The 19,584-nt window shown below is 43.7% G+C and overlaps 1 protein-coding gene across 1 annotated transcript in view; it reads left to right on the forward strand.

The window, feature by feature from the left end:
* Positions 1-19,584, forward strand: part of BAALC (BAALC binder of MAP3K1 and KLF4) — a 110,323-nt gene that overhangs the window by 75,793 nt on the left and 14,946 nt on the right. Inside the window, exon 2 of the mRNA XM_053558719.1 lies at positions 13,252-13,418. Coding sequence (XP_053414694.1) covers positions 13,252-13,418 — 167 coding nt within the window. The remainder of the gene's footprint in view (positions 1-13,251; positions 13,419-19,584) is intronic.

The following is a 19,584-nucleotide window of genomic DNA, read 5'->3' on the forward strand; positions in this document are numbered from 1 at the left end:
TCCTTATAGAGTTTTCCCTGCACTTTCTTCAAGCATTTTTATAGTTTCATGTCTTAAGTTTAAATCTTTTATCCAGTGAGAGTCTATCTTAGTTAATGGTGAAAGGTGTGGGTCCAGTTTCAATCTTCTACAGGTTGCCAGCCAGTTTACCCAGCACCATTTGTTAAACAGGGAATATTTTCCCCACTGAATGTTTTTAATTGGCTTGTCAAAGATCAAATAACGGTAAGTAGCTGGATCCATCTCTTGGTTCTCTATTCTGTTCCAGACATCTACTTCTCTGCTTTTGTGCCAGTACCATGCTGTTTTGATCACTGTCGATTTATGGTACAGTCTCAGGTCTGGTAGCATGATTCCTCCTGCTTTGTTTTTATTGCTGAGTAATGTTTTGGCTATTCGAGGTTTTTTTCTGATTCCATATAAAAAGAAGTATTATTTTTTCAAAATCTTTAAAATATGACAATGGAGCTTTAATAGGAATTGCATTAAAATTGTATATTGCTTTGGGTAGTATGGACATTTTAACAATGTTGATTCTTCCCAGCCATGAGCATGGTATGTTTTTCCATCTGTTAACATCGCCAGCTATTTCTTTTCTTAGACTTTCATAGTTCTCTTTGTAGAGATCTTTCACATCCTTTGTTAGGTATACTCCCAAATATTTCATCTTCTTTGGCACTACTGTGAAAGGAATAGAGTCCTTGACTATTTTTTCGGCTTGGTTATTGTTGGTATATATAAAGGCTACAGATTTATGGGTGTTGATTTTGTAGCCTGAGATACTGCTGTATTCCTTGATCACTTCTAAAAGTTTTGTAGTAGAATCCCTAGTGTTTTCCAGGTATACAATCATATCATCTGCGAAGAGTGAAAGTTTGATGTCTTCTGACCCTATGTGGATACCCTTGATTGCATTTTCTTCCTTAATTGCAATGGCTAAAACTTCCATTACAATGGTAAAGAGCAATGGAGACAATGGGCAACCTTGCCTGGTTCCTGATCTAAGTGGAAATGATTTCAATTTAACTCCATTCAATACGATATTGGCTGTGGGTTTGCTATAGATGGCCTCTATTAGTTTAAGAAATGTCCCTTCTATACCAATTTTCTTAAGTGTTCCGATCATGAAGGGATGCTGGATATTATCAAAAGCTTTTTCTGCATCAATTGAAAGAATCATATGGTCCTTATTTTTTAGTTTGTTTATGTGCTGAATTACATTTATAGATTTACGTATATTGAACCAGCCTTGAGACCCTGGGATAAATCCGACTTGGTCATGGTGTATAATTTTTTTGATGTGTTGTTGGATTCTGTTTGTTAGGATCTTATTGAGTATTTTAGCATCAATATTCATTACTGATGTTGGTCTGTAATTTTCTTTTCTTGTTGAGTCTTTCCCTGGTTTGGGGATCAAGGTGATGTTTGCTTCATAGAATGTGTTGGGTAATATTCCTTCTTTTTCTATATTTTGGAAGAGGTTTAGTAATATAGGTACTAGTTCTTCTTTAAAGGTTTGGTAGAATTCTGACGTAAAGCCATCTGGTCCTGGGCTTTTCTTTTTAGGGAGATTTTGTATAGTTGATGCTATTTCAGAACTTGATATAGGCCTGTTCAACATTTCCACTTCATTCTGGCTAAGTCTTGGTAGGTGGCGTACTTCTAGGTATTGGTCAATTTTTTTCAGATTTTCATATTTCTGAGAGTAGAGTTTCTTGTAGTATTCGTTAAGGATTTTTTGAATTTCTGTGGGGTCTGTTGTTATTTCACTGTTACCATTTCTGATTGATGAAATTAGAGATTTTACTCTTTTTTTCCTGGTTAGGTTGGACAAAGGTTTATCTATTTTATTGATCTTTTCAAAAAACCAACTTTTGGATTTATCGATCTGTTGTATAATTCTTTTGTTTTCAATTTCATTTAATTCTGCTCTGATTTTGTTTATTTCTTTTCTTCTGGTGAGTTTGGGGGGTTGGAGTGTTCTTCCTTCTCCAGTTGCTTGAGATGTCCCATTAAGTTATTTACTTCCTCTCTTTCCATTTTCTAGAGGAAAGCTTGCAGTGCTATAAATTTCCCTCTTAGGACTGCCTTTGCAGTATCCCAGAAGTGCTGGTAATTCGTGTATTGATTGTTGTTTTATTCCAAAAATTTGGTGATTTCTTCTTAATCTTGTTTATAACCCATCTATCCTTCAGCATAAGGTTGTTTAGCTTCCATGTTTTTGTATGGGTATGCAGGTTCCTATTGTTATTGAGTTCAACTTTTATTCCATGATGGTCTGAGAAGATGCAAGGAATAATTTCTATTTTTTAAAATTTGCTGAGGTTAGATTTGTGGCCTAGGATGTGGTCGATTTTGGTGTATGTTCTGTGGGCTGATGAGAAGAATGTGTATTCAGTTTTATTGGGATGAAATGTTCTGTAGATGTCTGTTAAGTCCAGATGTTGAATAGTTGAGTTTAAATCTAAAACTTCTTTGCTTAGCTTCTTTTTGGAGGATCTATCCAGCACTGCTAAAGGGGTGTTAAAATCTCCAACTACTATGGAAGTGGAGGAAATTGAGTTGCTCATGTCTGTTAGAGTTTCTCTTATAAATTGAGGTGCGTTGTGGCTGGATGCATAAATATTAATAATAGAGATCTCATCATATTGAGTATTACCTTTAACAAATATGAAGTGTCCATCCTTATCCTTAATTATTTTGGTTGGTTTAAAGCCTATTGTGTCTGTGAAGAGGATTGCAACGCTTGCTTTTTTCTGCTTTCCATTTGCCTGGAATATAGACGACCATCCCTTCACCTTGAGTCTATATTTAGCTTTTAATGTGAGATGCGATTCTTGTATGCAGCAGATAACTGGCTTGAGTTTTTGTATCCAGTCAGCCAACTTGTGCCTCTTTAGAGGACAGTTTAAACCATTCACATTAATTGAGAATATTGATAAGCCTTTCAAGAGTCCAGTGGACATTTTTAATCCTTTTGGAAGTTGGAATGTGATCAAGATTTTCTGGGTGAGTTTACTTTTGTGGTGGAGTATTACGCTGGTCTTTATGGAGGATAGGTCTGAGAATATCCTGGAGAGCTGGTTTAGTTATGGCAAATTTCTTCAACATGTGAATGTCATTGAAGTATTTAATTTCTCCATCATAGATGAAACTCAGTTTAGCTGGGTACAGGATCCTGGGTTGAAAGTTATTTTGTTTTAGGAGATTAAAAGTCGGTGACCATCCTTTTCTGGCTTGAAAGGTTTCATGAGAGAGATCTGCAGTTATTCTAATGTTCTTCCCCTTGTAGGTAATGGTTTTCTTTCGTCTGGCAGCTTTAAGAATTTTCTCCTTCATATTAACTTTAGTGAAATTGATTATGATGTGTCTGGGGGATGTCTTATTTGGGTTGAGTTGTGCTGGAGTTCTCAAACTGTCTGCTATCTGATTTTCAGAATCTCTTGGCATGTCTGGAAAGTTCTCCTTCATAATCTCATGGAGAAGAGACTCTGTGCCTTGTGAAGCCACTTCATCGCTTTCGGGGATCCCTATAAGACGAATATTGGTTTTCTTCTAATTATCCCAGAGCTCTCTGAGAGAGTGATCTGTTTTTGCCCTCCATTTCTCATCCTCTTTGAGAGTTTGGGAGCATTCAAAAACTTTGTCTTCAATGTCAGAAATCCTTTCTTCTGCTTGCTCCATTCTGTTACTGAGAGATTCTACTGTGTTTTTCAGATCTTTGAGGGATGCAACTTCTTGTCTCAATGTGTCAAAATCTTTGGTCATTTGGTCTTTGAATTTGTTGAATTTTGAGATATCTTTTGGGTTACTGCTTGGAGTTCTAATTCAATCTTATTTGCTATCCAGATTCTGAATTCAATTTCTGACATTTCAGCTATTTGTTTGTGCATGGGATCCTGTGCTATGTCTGCCCCATTGCTCCTTGGGGAGTTGATTACTCTGATTATTTATATTGCCAGAGTTTTTCTGTTGATTTCACCTCATGATTGTTTTTCACTGATGCCTCTGGCTATCCTCAGAGTTGGGGAGCGGTCTCTCCAAGATTAGATCCCAGTGGGATCACTCTATTGTTGCTTGATCTTTGTAGGAAGTGACCCTGTGTAGTTCCTCTGGGGCTGCTTCAGCTAGGGAGTTCTGGTTGTGGAAGCAACTCCAGCGTGTGACACACCCGGATCCAGCAATAGGGCGGAAGGTGGTGTGCATGGTTCTGGGAGTGCCTGGCACCCAGTGACTTTGGCACAGAGAGCCCAAAGCTCCAGCAGTCTCTGGCAAGGAGAAGGGCTCTGCGTAGAGGCAGGGAGGGCTCCAGAGGGCCTGCAGCTACCAGTATCCCTGGCCAGACATGCGGGCCAGTGTGGAGGCTGGGAGGACACAGGAGGGAGGATGCAGGGTTGCACGGCTCCTGCACTTCCTGGTCAGGGCATGCGGAGGCCCAGTTATTGGGGGGGTCGCGGCACAGAACTTATGAAGGTGTTGGCAGCTCCAAGCCCAGGAATTTAAGGTTGCTATGAGCTGTGACACCACGGCACTCTACCCAGGGCAACAGCCCAAGTCTTCATTGTGCCAAAACCATCTTAGTCTGTTCCTAAGGGTTAAGGCTATAAGGCAGGTCAGTCCCCACCTTTAGGCTGCTCAGTCGCTAGGTTACTAGGTCCCACCTGATCCTTGCTCTGGGACCCTGAGGGCAGAGCTTGCCAGGGCAGTTCTCTCACACAATGGCTCCCTGCAGCTCAGCTCAGTGGCTCTGTCTGGGGCCCCAGACAATACCCAAAGTTCTCTGCACTCCTGCTCAAGCTCTCCCCAAGGCAGTTCAACTGAGTGCCAAGTCCAAAAACACCGAAACAGTTCACAGGTAAGGCCTTTCTGGTTTGCAGTCTCAGTGCTGCTTGTATTTACTTTTGCCGGCATGATTAGGTCGATTGAACACAAGCAACCACTTGCCAGTTTCCCACTGTTTTTGTCCTCCTCTTGGGGTCCAGAAGTTCCTTGCTGACTCCCTGTATCCTCAAAGGGATGATTATAGGCAGATCCCACCAGCCAGAGATGTCTGGATTCTTATCTCCCCAGACTCATGGTGCCCAGTTACAGGAAAGCTGTTACTCGGCTGCCATCTTTAATCCAATCCTCTTGAAAAGTATTCTGCGGATCGCTGCCTCACTCAGTCAGCACTCACGCGTGTAAAGCATGACAGTGTCAAGTCCACCCTAATTATCTATCTTTTTAATCATAGCCATCCTAGTGAGCATGAAGTAGCATCCCTTGGGAGTTTTGCTATGCATTTCCCCAATGACTAATGATGCTGAGTATTTTTTCATGTGTTCTTTTGCCTTTTGCATATTTTAGAGAAATGTCTATTCAGATCCTTTGCCTATGTTTTAATTGAGTTATTTGTCTTTTTTATTATTGAGTTGTGAGAGTTCTTTGAGAGTAAGAGTTCCTCATCAGGTATATAATTTGGAAAATTTTCCTCCCATTCTGTGGATTGTCTTTTCACTTTCTTCAGCGTTCTTTTTGGTGATGTCCATTTCATCCACTTTTTCTTGTTGATGCTTCTGTTTGGGGGGTCATTTCTAAGAAACCATTGCCTAATCCCAGGTCATGAAGATTTACACTTATGTTTTCTTTTAATTATGTTATAGTTTTGTCTCTTACATTTACATCTTTGATCCCTTTTGACTCTATTTTTGTAGAGTATTCAGTTGTCCTGACACACTTGTTGAAAACCTGTTCCTTCCCCATTGAATTGTCTTGGCACCCTTGTCCAAAGTCAAATGACCATAAATGTAAACGTTGCTCAGTATTTTCTAAGAATGTTTTTATAATAGCCATGCAAAATATCGCATGTCATATTATACATGGTATATGGCCAATAATTACTTACCAGTTTGAAGAAATGAGAGGCACCTTCCCATTCTAGTACATTTGGAAAGACAAATTCTCAGGAAGTGGCTGGTTAATCACAGTTTATTTCATTCATAACTCAATTCAGACAAAATTATTATCAGCTGTGCTTTCGGGACTTGAACTCAGTGTTTGATGAACCAGTTTCATCTGCTGTGACTTTAAGAAATTCTTCTTCAGGCAGCACCAATGGCTCAGTGAGTAGGGCGCTGGCCCCATATACTGAGGGTGGTGGGTTTGAACCCAGCCCTGACCAAACTGCAACAACCGAAGAGAAAAGAAATTGTTCTAAGTAGACTGTTAATGTCTTTTACTTTGTTTTTCTGTCATTGAGGAGAATGACTTGAGGTTATTTCTGATGATTTTGGACTGACTGTCTGTGATCACCTTCACCAAAGAAAGCCAGGTGTTCAAGCTAAGGAGAAACTGCCCCTTGCCTCTTCTCCACATGGCTTCCTGCTATAGTTTTTAATTCCTATACTTTGCCCTCCTGGTCAGCTCCATTTCCAAAATAGCAAGGAGTTTTGGCAAGAAGTCGTTAGTTGGTTGCAATTTATCAGCAAGTTTTGGACACAGCTGTTTCCAGTCTTTTGGCAAAATCAGAGATCTGGCTTGTCTCCTGGATGGAATGATAATTTTGTGAAGGGTGTCAAAAAGACATCCTCCAGGGGCACTCAAATGTCTCTTAATTTACTGTTAACAGAATTCACTTTGGGAAAATATACATGAGAATTTGCATGCATCCCTCAAAACTATCATTAGCTTTGATCTACCCTGTTTCCCAAAAAATAAGACATCCTCCGAAAATAAGACCTACTTACAGGAAAGATAAGACGTCCCCTGAAAATAAGACCTAGCACATCTTTGGGAGCACACATTTTTTCGGGGAAACAGGGTATTTATTAGATACATACATATATAGATAGATCTGTACATAGCTATGCCTATAAAGAAGATGAGCCTCCACAGTCTTTAGAATCCTCTGCCCTAGAATCCCTGGGGATGGGATAGGGGGAATAGATATAGGGTCTACATTTTAACAGACACCTCAGGTGGGTCACATGTACACTAAAATTTGAGCACTGCTTACATAGAAATTTTTCCTTGAAGAAAATACTTGCTAATTCCACAAGGGTTGAAACAAAGAACCTAGATTAAAACAAGGGTAATTCTCCCATATCCCAGGATCAAGATGGGTGGTATAGACAGGGTTTAGGATCTAAAACAATGCAGCCTTCACAACATTGTGTCCCCAGCTTGGGGCACTTGATGCCCAGTAGGGTTGCCACGTAAAATTCAGGGCACCCAGTTAAACCTCAATCTCAGAAAAACGACAAGAATTTTTTAGCATAAGTGCAGCAGCAGTGCTGAGGGTAGTTTCTGGGCTCTTGGGGTTGGCAGGACAAGCTCTGTGGGGGGATTTGGAAAGTTATCCCTCAGTGGCCACCATGGTCAAGCTGCAGCCTCCCCAGAAATTCTGAGTGTCCTAGATCATGTTGATAAATCCCTCCAGTCAATATCTGTTGTTTGCAGCTGAGAACCCTGACTGACAGCACCTGTAACTCTCTACTTAACAACTTGCCATCTGTCTAAGGTTCCCACCACTTCCCTGAGTTCTCCCTGAAGTGATCAGGAGACTTCACTGCACAAACTCTTGGGTTTTCTTGCTTCTTACCCTCTTTATGTGGACACCTTGCCTGAAGGGGGCTCAGGGAATAAAGCCCTGAGCTTTATTATTTATTTATTATTTATTATGTTATAGTTTTGTCTCAGTGTTGCCACCTCAGTGGCACCTCCTGCCTCAGTGTTGCCACCACAGACCCTCTCCCCACTGGCTACCCCCAACTAGAAGCCAGTGGGCAAGGAGCCTGTTGACCAGTACGTTCACGTCAATCTCTTGGAATGTGGCACAGGGTGGAGAGAAGGGGAGCATGAGAAAAACATCCATCAAGCACAGTATACATACTATATGCTGGCTTAGCTCCGGTTCTTGAGAAACAGGCTGAGATGGGGATTTTGCGCAAGTGACTTCTGGAAACACTTTTGAGAGAAGCCTGTTGTGAGGGAGGGAGGGAGGGAGGGAAGCAGGAGCAGGCAGGAGAAGGAGCTGGGTGAAGATGTGGTTTCAGGATTGGTCTAGTGTCAGCCTGATCCACGGCTTGCTTTGGAGTGAGGGACACATTTCTTAGAGGCAAAGGGGTGGGGCTGTTCTTACCCACCCTCCCCACCCCCATACACACATATTTTTGGTTGGTCATCAGTGGCCATGGACTGCCACTGATATAACTGGCCAGGCTTCTCCTGGTCAGGGGTCCCCTTCAGCCAAGGGCAAGCCACAGGAGGAGAGGGCAGGGATGAGCCATTAACTTCCAACATCTGCAGCAGCTGGGGGATGGGTGCAGGGTCAGGTGCACGGATCTGGGGGAGGGGGGTACCAATGGCATCTGCCAAAAGGACTCCTTGTCAACAGGTGTAGGGGAGGAAGAAAAATAATTTCCCCTCTACCCTTAGTTCTTAGCTGGGAAGAACTCTGTAACAAAAGACAGATTAATAAGGGAAAAATAAACAAGTTTATTTACACATATATTTATGTGGCACATATCCGAGAATGAGTAAATCTCAAAGCGGTGTCTTAGAATTCCAGCTTATACAGCATCTTCAACAAACAACAGTGAATTTTTAGAAAACGATAAGACAGAGAAATGGGACTTGGAGTCTCCAGGGGTGGCAAATTGTGAGAAGGCAAATATGTAGTATTAATAGAGAAAGCCTGGTGAGTAAAGCTCAACAGCGAGCATTCCTCTGGTGCCCTCTCCAGGCTGATAAGGGTTGAAAGTTGTCTTTGTCTTTCCTGGTAGCAGAGGAGGAGCCCCCCACCCCCCACCTCTTGTTTAGTCACCAGCGAAAAGTGAATTTCTGTCTTACTTGTAGGCAAACGAGGCGAGGAGAGGAGTGTAGAGGCAGAGACCTTTGTCACATTTTCTTCTTCTTTGTTGCCTTCAGCTCAAAATAATCCTTACACCAAAGTGGCATATTTGGGGGTGGCACATTCTGGTCTGCTACACAGAGCATATCCCTGGGTGATAAGATAAAAATTATTTTTTCCTTTATGCTTTTCCACATTTTAAAACTTTTCTAAGACTGAGTTTATTTTGGGGGAACTAGAAAATGCAAGTTAAACTAAGTCTGTGTAGCAAAAGTACCCAGTTTGTTGCAAGCAAAAGTAACAGTACATGATCCCCTATTCCTGACCTCTTGACCACATATGGCCGGTGACCCCACTGTTTGGCAATGCCTGTCTCCAAGCTGGCCCAGCTTGTCACCAGAGCTGTGCTTATTTATCAGACTTGGTGGGCCAGTGGCTACCATCAGCTGATTGTGTGCCCCAGGAGTGACGACTGTAACTAATGTGACTAATGGATACAGGTGTGAGGAGGGTTCAGGGCCGCTGGTGCTGGGCCATTGATGATCAGTACAGTGTGTGTGCCAGGCACCATTAGGACCTTCCTCTACGTGATCTTATTTAGTGTTTGCAACAGTGGAATCATTATTGCCATTTAATAGATGAGAAAGTCCTTGGGTTGGAAGTTAAGAAATCAGAGTTGTAATTTTTATTTTGCCACCAATGAAAGTGAAAACTCTGGACCAGATGGTGGATTTTAAAATGGTGTTTCTAGGAGCCCCAGGGTGCAGCAAAGATGCCAGGGAGGAAGGGGCCATTGACAGGGATGGGCTTGCCCTTTGCACCTGGGCCTGGCAGCTCTGCCTGGGTCTGTATTCCACGGCTCCATGTGTGCAGCTGATGTGGCCACACAGGGCCTGCAGGGCTCACACAGGCCCAGTGCTCAGGATCTAGCTCTGCAGGCACAGTCTTGAAATTCCTTTTGTCTTTGAATTTGTGTCAGTAAATCCAATGGACAAGGAAGCGTGGAGCTCTGACTCATGCTCACTCCCACTTGCTGATGCCACCCTGGGATAGTCCTCTGCTGCCTGCTCTAGACTCTGGTGCCTAGGCCTCGTCTTCCTGCCTTGCCGCCTCCCCTGGGGGGAGGGAGAAGGGAGTTGTGATTCATGTCGTCCAACCCCCACAGGGATCTGGCCATGGGTGTGGGGAAGATTAGGGTCAGGTGTATTCCTTGAAGTGCCTCAGGGTGGGACAAGGGAATAGCCATCCAAATCGAGGTTGGCCACAGTGCATTCAATGGATGGATCCAGTAGTGGCCTTCTCCACCTTCCACCTAGATGCAGAGCATGACACACAAAGAAAATGGAAACATCCATGTGGCACTGTGTGACAAATAGCAAAGGTAGTTCTGCCTGGCCTTGGATCCCACCCAGTAGCCCCAACAGCTGAAGCAGTTCTACCCTAGTTCAGGGAAGTGGGGTCTCTGCCTCAGAATTGTCCCCTAGAGGCCCTCTGCCCTTCCTCCCATCCACACAAGATGAGTTATCCAGGGGCCAAAGGGACATAGGTACCAATACCCCCACCCTCCTTTAGGACTAGTTGCTCCCCATACTCTGCTCCACTCCAGTCCATCACAGACAAATATATGTGGTCCTACTGTGCATGACTAATACTCAGCTCACATATCTGTGACTCACCACATGACTTTGACAGCATCCAAACTAGGCCATCCCCTGATCCATCAGAGTTCAATCAGACAAGTTTGCTATTGGATGTTCTGGCAATGTAAAGTTGCTATAGAAATTTCTAAATGCTTGCACTCTGCTCTTATACTCGCCCCACAGCAGATGATAGTGTGATCCCTGGTCCACACTGAATCGCTCTATTCTAGACTCTTCTGTGGGTGCTGGGACCCTAGAATTCAGTCTACATCTCACCAATTCCAAGTCCCACCAACTCTGCTTCCAGGGTCCTCACAGACCTCTTCTCCTGAGCCATTCTCCACGCTGTTCACAGGCAGGAGGGGCAGAGATGAGGCGTGTGCTGGAGTGTCCATACTTATGCATTTCAGGCCTCTTTGGGGGCAGGATAGAGGATAAGGGGATGGGAAGAAAAGGAGCAGGCTGCAACGAGCAGAAGAAGGGACTGCAGAGATTTGGGGCAAGCCCCCACAAAGGAATCCCGCCTAGAATCCATCCACAGCACACAGTGTGGGGAGGCCTCTGGATCATGCCCTTTCTGATGTGACTTCCAGTGTTTTGTATTCTGATTTCTATCCCATGGCCACAGTGAGGGCTTTTTAGCATTGGGCAGAGTGGTGGGTGACACGTGGATAGGTGTCCTGTGGACCACTGTCTCCTCAGCTGGGAACCTCAGTATCATCAGCCTGCCAAGTACACTGTGCTTCCGCCGTCTGCATTGTGGCAAATCATTTCTCAACACCTGCGGAAAGGATTTTGTTTTCCTCAAGATTGATTGAAAGCAAGCCCAGGCAAACATCCTTTCAAAGGAAAGAGAAACAAATGACTTGACATTTTTTTTTAAAAAAAACCTACACAATTAGCCAATAGGCATATAAATAATATAATATAGCTAATAAATCAAGAAGCATAAATCTGAGCAATGAGATACTTTATTTTGCCTGCAAAATTGGCAAAGATGAGAAACAAAAAATATTCAGTATTTGTGAGGGTTTAGGAAGTATTGCTGTTTCGTGTATTATTATCATTATTATTATTTATTGAGACAGAAGAGCAATAGAGAGAAAGATTTGTAGAAGTAAAGTTTGGAATATATTGCTAATGACTGAAAAATGTGCATATCCTTTGAAATCCTGAAGACATTGTTCCATAGTCTTCTTATATTGGTTGCTGATGAAAAGTTGTCAGTCTCAATCTTTGACTTTTTTTCCTTTTCTGGAGCTGTTCTTGTTATCATTGATGTTCTGAAATTTCACTAAGATACCTACTAGGCTGGGTTTCTCTTTTCACTTAGCTGACCATGTACTTGGTAGGCTATTTCAAGTTGAGGTTTCAGTCCTCAAAAACCCTTATGTTTTATTTCTTAGAATTTAGCTTCCCCTTAGTCTTTTCTAGCTTCTCTTTTTAAAACTCTTGTTAGATCAAGGTTTAATTTCTGGATTTTTATTCTCTGTTTCCTAATATGTTTTTTATACTTTCACTTACCATTTTGTGCTACTTTCCAGGAGAATTCCTTGGCTTGGTCTGTTAGTTCACTAAGTTGCCCTTTAACTATATCTCTCCTGCTATTCAGCTTCTCTACTGAGTTGTTTGTTTTTTTTTTTTCATTCCAGATATCTCTGATTGACCCTTTTTGGGTCCCTCTTGTTCGCATTTGGGGGTTGTATTATATTATCTTCCTTCACTTTTCTGAGCAGATTGATTACATTTATCTAAAATTCTCTTCTGCATACCATATTAACTCCATTTCCTTTGGGGTTTCCAACAGAGTTGTCTTTCTTTAGTGGTGTTGGCCTTCCCCATACATTTGCTTGTTTTGTTTTTCTCCTGATTTTTGTGACTGAAATTTCCTAGTAGAAAGTCATCTGCATTTGAGAAGCCCACTTAGAGGCAGGGACTACCATTGGCCTAGCTCTTGGCACTGTTTTCAGAAAGCCAGTCTCGGCCTGGGTATCCTCTTTCTTTTAGGTTTTCCAGCCTCTGAGACAAACTCCTTGTAGACCCCTCATCACTGTGGCCTGGTGTTGACTGGTTGAGGAGTAGAATGGCTAAGCTACCTGGCTGCTTCTAGCCTCCTTATGGCTATGGCAGAGCCTATTCCTGCTTCTTTCATCCCACCTGGTACTACTAAAAAAGTTTCTCTTTTTACCCACCATGAATTCCTCCGTGTAGACCTCTTGCTTTTTATTGAGACTATTAAATGTCTTTCTGTCATTTCTTGGCATCTGTTCTCTGAGGCACACATTTTCTGTTCTGCAGAAACTTTTTTGAGGTGGAACAATGCAAAACCCTCTCCATAACCTTCAAACTAGTAATCTCACTTCTAGGAATTTATCCCGAGGATAGTAATTAAAAGTAAAACTTTCACCGTGAGGATTTTCATCATGGTAACATTTATTATGAAAAGGTGGAAACATGTATCCAGTCAAAGAGGATTGGTTAAATAAGTGGTGAGGTATCCATACACAGCAGACATATGTGAAAAATAATAGGGCAGAATGTTTACGGGAAAATGTCATCAAGGTATCACTAAGTGAAATTTTCTGGTTACAAAATTATTTTAAAATCTATTTTTCGGGAAAAGCACACATAGTCGTATAAAAAAGTGTAGCTGTGCATGTTGGGATTTCTAGTGGCTTTCATTTTTTTTCTCTGTGGTTCTTTTTCTCCACAATCTCAGGAGTGTTTGTTACAACTGCCGTGTGTGAGCCTCTGACGCCACCCTGTGCTTCCCTTCCCCAGGTGTGCTGGAAGATGGACTGTCCTCCAATGGTGTGCCCCGATCCACAGCTCCAGGTGGAATATCCAACCCAGAGAAGAAGACGAACTGTGGGACTCAGTGCCCAAACTCCCAGAACCTCAGCTCAGGCCCTCTGACCCAGAAACAGAATGGCCTTCGGACCACAGAGGTAAGATCCCAGCCATAGAATCGACTGCAGACTGGAGAATGGGGTAGGGCTTGGTTCAGGGCAGAGCCAACCAGAGGCTGTGTCCTGGGAAGAGTGGCTCATCTTGGCGATGGAAATTCTCTTCCCTATATAGAAAATGTCCTGCAATCCCCAGCCCAACCCCAGACTATCCCCTGCCTGACAATCGATATTTTTGGTTGAATCAGAGAAAACTGGCCCTTGATATCTGCACCGTAAAGGAAGTATGTATTTACTTACATATAACTTTGTTCAAGGATCTCCTTGTGTGTGGCGTCTCTTACTGTCTTGATAGTGAGGACTGTGCTGGTTCCAAAAATCAGTCTTGGAACAGGCATCTGGTCAGTCTTGGGGCTGGCTAGGCAGGGAAGGAGAGAGGCCAGTGTGGTAGGATGCAAGCCTGGCATTTTTCCTTAGAACCAGGTGAGCAGGGGAAGGTCCCCAAGGATGGCTCTCATAGCAGAATGCAGGGACAGCATCGCCCTAGACTGTTGCTGTTAGGGGACAGGACAGTGGTGTCCCTGCACCTGGCTGGCATCCTTTCTGATCCTATTTTATCCCAGAGGTATGGTTGGGAAGTGTTCATCCTGTTGCCTGTGGCTCCTCCCATGGGTGCAAGGGGTGTGGCCCAGAACAAATGCTCCTGGTAGGCCAGAGTCAGGGTCTGCAGTCCCTTCCTCCAACTTCCTCACCTTTCCCATGTCCCATCCCCTTCACAGTCCACTGCTGACTGTGTGCTCCAAACCCATTTTCTCCTGTCTCCTAAGTCAAAACTTATTGGTCCTGTCTGTCCCTTCAGGCAAGGCCATCTGTTTTCTGAGAGAATAACTCATTATCTAGCCATGGAATTCTTGCTCACATCAGTGACTTGCCTCTTTAAGCTTTGGCCAGAAAACTTGTTGCAAATTCAGCAATAAAGCTCATTAAGGATCTCACAGAAATAACAATCTCTCAAAATCTCAGGTTCTTTATTCGCACAATGGAAAAAACACCAAAATGAGTAAGCAGAAGGGCCTGCTCCTGGAGGTGTACGTAAGAATGGCAGGAAGGATGAACAGGGGATAGTTAGGTGCCATAACTCACTTACATAAAACACTAACAGTGGCTCTGCAGACATGGGGAAGGAAAGAGGAGGGGTAGGGGTGACCCTCCTGTACCATGGGGTAGTGGTGACCCTCCTATATTGGGGAGTAGTGGTGACCTCCTGTACCATGGGGTAGTGGTGACCCTCCTATATTGGGGAGTAGTGGTGACCCTCCTGTACTGTGGGGTAGTGGTGACCTCCTGTACTGTGGGGTAGTGGTGACCTCCTATACCGTGGGGTAGTGGTGATCCTCCTGTACCATGGGGTAGTGGTGACCTCCTATACCGTGGGGTAGTGGTGACCCTCCTGTACCATGAGGTAGTGGTGACCTCCTGTACCGTGGGGTAGTGGTGACCTCCTATACTGTGGGGTAGTGGTGACCTTCCTGTACTGTGGGGTAGTGGTGACCTCCTGTACCGTGGGGTAGTGGTGCCCTCCTATACTGGGAAGTAGTGGTGCCCTCCTGTACTGTGGGGTAGCGGGGACTTTCCTGTACTGCGGGGTAGTGGTGACCTTCCTGTACTGTGGGATAGTGGTGACCCTCCTGTACTGTGGGGTAGTGGTGACTTCCTATACTGTGGGGTAGTGGTGACCCTCCTGTACCATGGGGTAGTGGTGACCTCCTGTACCGTGGGGTAGTGGTGACCTCCTATACTGTGGGGTAGTGGTGACCTCCTGTACTGTGGGGTAGTGGTGACCTTCCTGTACTGTGGGGTAGTGGTGACCTCCTGTACCGCGGGGTAGTGGTGACCCTCCTGTACTGTGGGTCCTGCGTTGTTCACTTTGTCTGGCCTTCTAGAGACCCAGTCATTGTTGTTGTCTCCCAGGGCAGACTGGGCGACACAGAACTGTGTTCAGAAGCTTGATGACTGCTCTAGTGCAGGCCCTGACATTTGTCCTCTAGTCTCCTCCCAACGCATGTGCCTGCACTCTGAGCCAGAATGGGCTGTGGTGAGAAGAAGGCAGCTTTCCTGGAGGATGGTGTGATCCCTGTACTTGTTTCCCATTTTATTTCCTGCCCCCATTATTCATTACTGTAAAACTATATTTAGCAGCTCAGAAAGTGCATTTAGGTTTACTGGCTCATTAAGTCCTTCCAAAAGCGTGTGAAGTAAGCACCATCCCCATTTCATACTCAAGGAAACTGAGGCCCCTTTGGTTGTGTGAAATGAATAAGGCTATGTAAGTGCTGGAGATGGTTGTCATAAACCTTAAATTGAAAAAGGTGGCTGTCAGAAAGGGGGAGCATGAGGTCTTAAAGTACTTTTGTTTTAGGAGAATTTGGTTTAGTCAGCTATTACCTCAATAATTCTGTATAACAAAGCCCATCAATATTTAGTGGTTTGAAACAACTCTTTTCCCCTCTCAAGGTCAGCTGCAACTTGAATGGGCTAACCCTGACTTTGGCTTCAGGCTCCAGAGCTGGCTCAGTCTATTTCATGTGTATTAATATTATTCTGGAAATCAGGTCAAGAAAGCATCAGCTCTCCGGGGTCTATTCTTTTCATGACTGCGGCACAAACTACCCTAGTTGAGCACAGTTCCTATCTCTGCTCCTACAATACCAGCTAATAGCCTATTGGGCAAAGTAAGTCAAACGAACAAGCCCCCCATAAAGCTGAAAGGCCTACTCCATCCAAAGTGGAGAGACAGCTAAGAATTACAAGCAATAATGCAGTCTGCTTCATGTAACATACATACGGAAAATGCAGAAGTCATAAGTTCAATGAATTTTTATGAGTCGATGCACCCATGAGACCATCATGCAGATAAAGCCATAGAACATTACCACTAACCCAGAAATCCCTGGTGTGCTCTTCCCAGACACCATCCGTCTCCCACAATGTAATCATGCTTCTGACTTCCAGCATTATTGATCAGTTGGGTTTATGTTTGAGATCTTTATAAATGGAATAATACAGTGTGGAATAATACACAAAATGTCTGGCTTCTTTTGCTCAACATTATCCTTGTGAAAATCATACATGCTGTTGTGAGTTGGGATAATTTCTAGTTTTTATTGTTATGTGTATTTCATTATATGAATTGACCACAATTTAACCAGTTTACTTGATAGACGTTTGGGTTGCTTCCAGATCGGGGCTGTTATGAACATCATGGCTGTTAACCTTCTTGTGTGTGTCCTTCAGCAGACACTCACTTCTTTGGGGTATTTACCTAGAAGTAGAGTTGCTGGGTCATAGGATGGGGATATATTAGACTTTGGATATTGACAAATAGTTTTCCAAAGTGGTTATATCACTTTACACGCTACACAATAGGGGATGAGCTCCAGCCATGGAAGAGAAGAACTTAAAACCAGAACTTTGTACTCAGTGTGTCTTCCTAAGACCTGTGCTAGCAACTATTGTGTACAATGTTGCACTAGGTACAACAATGCGTACTAAATACTTTGTTATATTATCTCACTTAATTGTCTTGATACTGACTCTGGTTTACAGATGAGAATTGAGACTCAGAGGGAGTTAAGGAAAGCCCGCCCCTGCTCCCCCAACCCCACGCTCTGGGAGTTTGAGGAACACAACTGGATTGGAGCCAGCCTCCATGGGGCTCCAGCAGCTGTGGAAACAGTGTCACAGGAGAGTGACAACCACACACACCTGATCAACATGGGACACTGAGCAGATGATCATACCCATACACAGTCCAGGCAGCTTTTCTTCTCACAATTCAATGAACTCGGCTGTATTGTAACTATTTCCAAAATAAAATCAGGGAGCAGATAACTTCAGTTTTCAGAGTTTGGACAATTGCTGAAGTTTATCAGTGATCTTCAAATCCTGAGACCTCACCAGCCACCATACATCCTGAGTTTCTGGAAGGGCAAGGCGAAGGTTTTCTAAGGGTGTCTAAGGTGTAAGTTACAAGGGAAGTTTGGCTCTGATTAAAGCTTCTGTCAGCAGAGCTATTTCAGAGCCTCTCAACTGCCTAAAATCTGCCTGAAGAAAATAGTTTTCTTCCTGCTCCCTCCTGGGTCTTTGATATACTGTCTTCCTAGTGTGTCTCTTCTACTCAAGGCCAAAACTCCATGCTTTTTTTTCAGTATCTGGCTGAGTCAGCACACATTTTCCTTTTCCAGTCTTCCTTTGCACCCCCAAAATGACCTATTAGTGTTTCACAGCGTTCTCTTTGTACTTCATTCTTTGGCATATTTTCAAAGCTTTCCTTCTCCAGAAGTCCCCATTTCATGAAGTGTGCATCCTCATCCACAGGCCTACTACGGACGAGTTTGTGTGTTTCAGGCAATCCTCACTGGGTCTGGCAATTTTCCAGTTGCTATAACTACTGTTAAGATTCATTCACCAAGTGCTCACGGAGTGCTGTCTAGGAGCCAGGCACTGTGCTAGTGCCAAGGAGCCAGGAGCAGAAAAGGCAGGCATGGCTTTTGCTGTGAAGCCACTGACAGGTTTAATATGGGTAAGGGTGGGGATTCAGAAAAATACAGAATAAATAAGCAAAGTATTTATAGGAAAAGGATAGTTACTAGAAGGGGGTAGCAACTGCTCCAACACAGATGCCACCTCACAGTTCAAAGCGCTTTCTGGAGGGTGATAGGGGCACCTAATAGCTCTAATGACTATCACCAGCAATAGTGCTGCGCTCTGGACCTTTCTTCACTTCATAGCTTCATCAACAAACCATATCTTTCTTTTTTTCACTTCCCAAGCCCCTGCCTTAACACCTGGTGTTAAGAGGTGTTAACTGGCAAAAAGATTGTGGCAAAAAGGATCTTTCACAAACTGGAACTGACTGTCTCATTGGGGAGCTCTTTCCCTTTCTCCACTGCATGGTGATTTCCTTGATCATCGGGGGCCTGACTGACTCTGCAGAGTCTGATCCACCACTGGCTCCATCTCCTTCATCTGGCTCCCTGCCTGAGCCCCACAAATAGCACAAGAGGCAGGTCTGTAGTGGCCTGTCTCCTCCAGCTCATCACTTGTTCAGGAGCTCTGGGTGGCCTCCCAACACTACTCTTTAACCTGAATGCGCCATGTCCTTGGCTTAGGATTCTTGGTTTTTCCCCTCCTAAATTATCTCCTCAAGTACTGAGCGATGGTAGACATGTAGATGTGGGCACAGCTCTATGCAGACAAAGCTCTGAATATATGGCTGCCTTCCCAAGGAGCCTTCGTGCCTTCAGAAGCTGCATATTTTTGAGTTACTTTATTATCTTTGGCGAAGTGACCAGACCATGCTAAGGGAATTAGCTGATGGACTGATTCTCAGCTAAGGAGCTTCCTCCATCTTCTGCCCTTCACCCATCCCCAGACACTAAGAAAGACAGGGGGAGCAGAGATGGGAAACCCGATCAAGAAAGGACAGGACCAGCCCAGAGTTTCTCCCGACAACAGTAACATGAGACATATCAAGGAAGAGTTGAGAAAGCAACTAGGAGTCTTCCCTGGAAAAACAAAAACAAGGATTAGAGGGAGAGAACAAAAGAAATGGGTGGGGACAACAGAAGAGCGGGAAAGCTGCTGGAGGACACTGTTCACCTAACAGGTACAAAGATGGGCACACTGAAAGTTCACACTTAGACATTACACGAGGCTTCCATATAACAAAAAATGTGTACCCCCTTACTATTTAGAAATGATAAAAAAGAAGAGCATTTTGGTGTACTCACTGGCTGGCGCAAGCCTGGGGAAAAGGAAGGAATTTAGCAGTATAGGGATATACACTTATTTATTTGCTGTTACCTGTTGTAGAGATACAAGATTCACTATTCATCTAAGGGTCTGTAGGAAAACCCCATTAAGGCAGATAAGGCAGAGCCCTCCTTATTTTTCTTTATAGTCTTCCCTGAGCCCTGTGCCCACTTCAGGTTATGCACCTGACAGGTACTCGATAACTATATGTTGATTGAGATGGTCTCTGAGTTTTCCTGTGGCTTGGAGCCCGCCCATCCTGGCTCTGCGCCCCCTTCATATGATGACTGTTTCTTCAGTTACTTTTCTAAAGCAGGTTCTGCTGCCTTCCTAATCTTTTTTTTATTATTATTATGAAATCTTAACTGTGTACATTAATGCAATTATGGGGTAC

Source organism: Nycticebus coucang, chromosome 13, assembly GCF_027406575.1.
Source record: "Nycticebus coucang isolate mNycCou1 chromosome 13, mNycCou1.pri, whole genome shotgun sequence".
In the NCBI taxonomy this organism is placed as follows: domain Eukaryota; kingdom Metazoa; phylum Chordata; class Mammalia; order Primates; family Lorisidae; genus Nycticebus; species Nycticebus coucang.